Source organism: Plasmodium gaboni, chromosome 13, assembly GCF_001602025.1.
Source record: "Plasmodium gaboni strain SY75 chromosome 13, whole genome shotgun sequence".
Taxonomy (NCBI): domain Eukaryota; phylum Apicomplexa; class Aconoidasida; order Haemosporida; family Plasmodiidae; genus Plasmodium; species Plasmodium gaboni.
Window position 1 is genome coordinate 1,589,008 of NC_031493.1, and position 2,322 is coordinate 1,591,329.

Genomic DNA, 2,322 nt, shown 5'->3' on the forward strand with positions numbered 1-2,322 from the left:
AATATATTAATTTATATAAAAAAAAGGAAAAAAGGTTTAAAAAATTAATAACAAAAATATTGAAAAAAAAAAAATTAAATATTATATTTTTTATATTTTTTTTTAAAAATTTTTTTTTTTTTATATATATATATTTTATTTTAATTTTTTATTCAAGTTTATAAAAAAAAAAAAAAAAAAAAAAAAAAAAAAAAAAAAAAAAGAAGAGAAAAATATATAAAGTAACATAAATTATATTTATTTATTTAAGAAAAAATGGGTAAGGCATTTGAAAAATAAAATAACAAACAAAATGTATGAGCAAGATATCATATAATATAAAATATATATATATATATATATATATATATATAATATTTATTTATTTATTTAAATTTTATAGTGAGATTTTTGAATTTGATCAAGCCTGTTATGTTTTTATTGCCAGAGGTTCAGTCTCCTGATAGAAAGTTACCATTTAAAGAGAAATTATTATGGACTGCTGTTTCTTTGTTTGTTTTTTTGATATGTTGTCAAATACCATTGTATGGTATCGTCACAAGTAAATCTAGTGATCCTTTTTATTGGATGAGAGTTATATTGGCTTCTAATAGAGGTACATTAATGGAATTAGGTATATCTCCTATTGTTACTAGTGGTATGGTTATGCAATTATTGGCAGGTTCTAAGATTATAGATGTTGATCAGAGTTTAAAAGAAGATCGTACATTATTTCAAGGAGCACAGAAGTTATTAGGATTATTGATTACATTAGGTGAAGCTATAGCATATGTCATAAGTGGAATTTATGGAAATATATCTGAGATAGGTACAGGTCATGCTATAATAATTATACTTCAGTTATTTTTTGCTGGTGTTGTTGTTATATTATTAGATGAATTATTACAGAAAGGATATGGTTTAGGTTCAGGTATATCATTATTTATAGCAACGAATATATGTGAAACCATTATGTGGAAGTCTTTTAGTCCAACAACAATAAATACAGATAAAGGAATAGAATTTGAAGGTGCTATAATATCATTAATTTATTGTTTGTTTACAGAATCAAACAAAATATCTGCATTGAAAAAAGCTTTTTATAGAACACATGCACCTAATGTCACTAATTTGTTAGCTACCGTATTAGTATTTTTGATTGTTATTTATTTACAAGGATTTAGAGTTGATTTATCTGTTAAATATCAAAGTGTAAGAGGACAACAAGGAACTTATCCTATTAAATTGTTTTATACTAGTAATATACCAATCATATTACAAACAGCTTTGGTATCGAATTTATACTTCTTTTCTCAAATTTTATATAAAAGATTTAAGAATAGTATCTTAGTCAATTTATTAGGGCAATGGCAAGAAGTAGAATCTAGTGGAACCTCTATACCCATTGGAGGTTTAGCATATTATATATCACCACCTAATTCTTTTGCAGATATAACTAATGATCCATTCCATACATTGGTATATATATCATTTGTATTAGTTGCATGTGCTTTCTTTTCAAAAACTTGGATTGAAGTATCAGGAAGTTCAGCTAAGGATGTAGCAAAACAATTAAGAGATCAACAAATTGGAATGAGAGGATTTAGAGATACACCAACATCTTTAACACGTGTATTTAATAGATACATCCCAACTGCTGCAGCTTTTGGTGGAATGTGTATTGGAGCTCTAACAATTCTTGCTGATTTTCTTGGAGCTTTAGGAAGTGGTACAGGTATATTATTAGCAGTAACAATAATATATCAGTTTTATGAAATGTTAGTAAAAGAACAAGAAAAAGCAGCATCATTATTTTAGATTTCCAACAAAAAAAAAAAAAAAAAATAAAATAAAATATAATGTTTTTTTTTTTTTTTTTTTTTTTTTTTTCTTTTGACCCTAATTTGAACACATCTGAATTTTTATATTAATCAGACAATAAAAACCATATTTTTGGGTATAATACTTATCAAATATATATATATATCTATATATTAAATCAGTTATAAAATAAAATATTATAATCTTTATAGTGTAAATTATATTAAATGTTTTCTTATTTATAATTTATATGTTTATGTATAAACTATATGTATATATATGTATATATTTTAAAATATATATATATATACATATATTTTTTTTTTTTTTTTTTTTTTTTTTTTTTTTTATAATTTTTTTTTTATAATTTTTTTTTTTTTTTTATTAATTTTATATAATATTTTATAATATTATATATAAAAAATATAAAATTTTTTTAAATTTATATTATATTAATAAAAATAAAATAAATATATATATAAAACAAAAAAAATATTTATATAATATTATTTATATATTTAT

The 2,322-nt window shown here is 21.1% G+C and overlaps 1 protein-coding gene across 1 annotated transcript; it reads left to right on the top strand.

Moving 5' to 3' along the window:
* Positions 1-255: 255 nt before the first annotated feature.
* Positions 256-1,797, top strand: PGSY75_1346100 (protein transport protein SEC61 subunit alpha; the record flags this gene model as incomplete). The annotated part of the gene is made up of 2 exons (XM_018787495.1): positions 256-259; positions 383-1,797. 2 exons carry the CDS (start codon positions 256-258, stop codon positions 1,795-1,797), a joined length of 1,419 nt encoding a protein of 472 aa, XP_018640237.1.
* Positions 1,798-2,322: the final 525 nt, after the last annotated feature.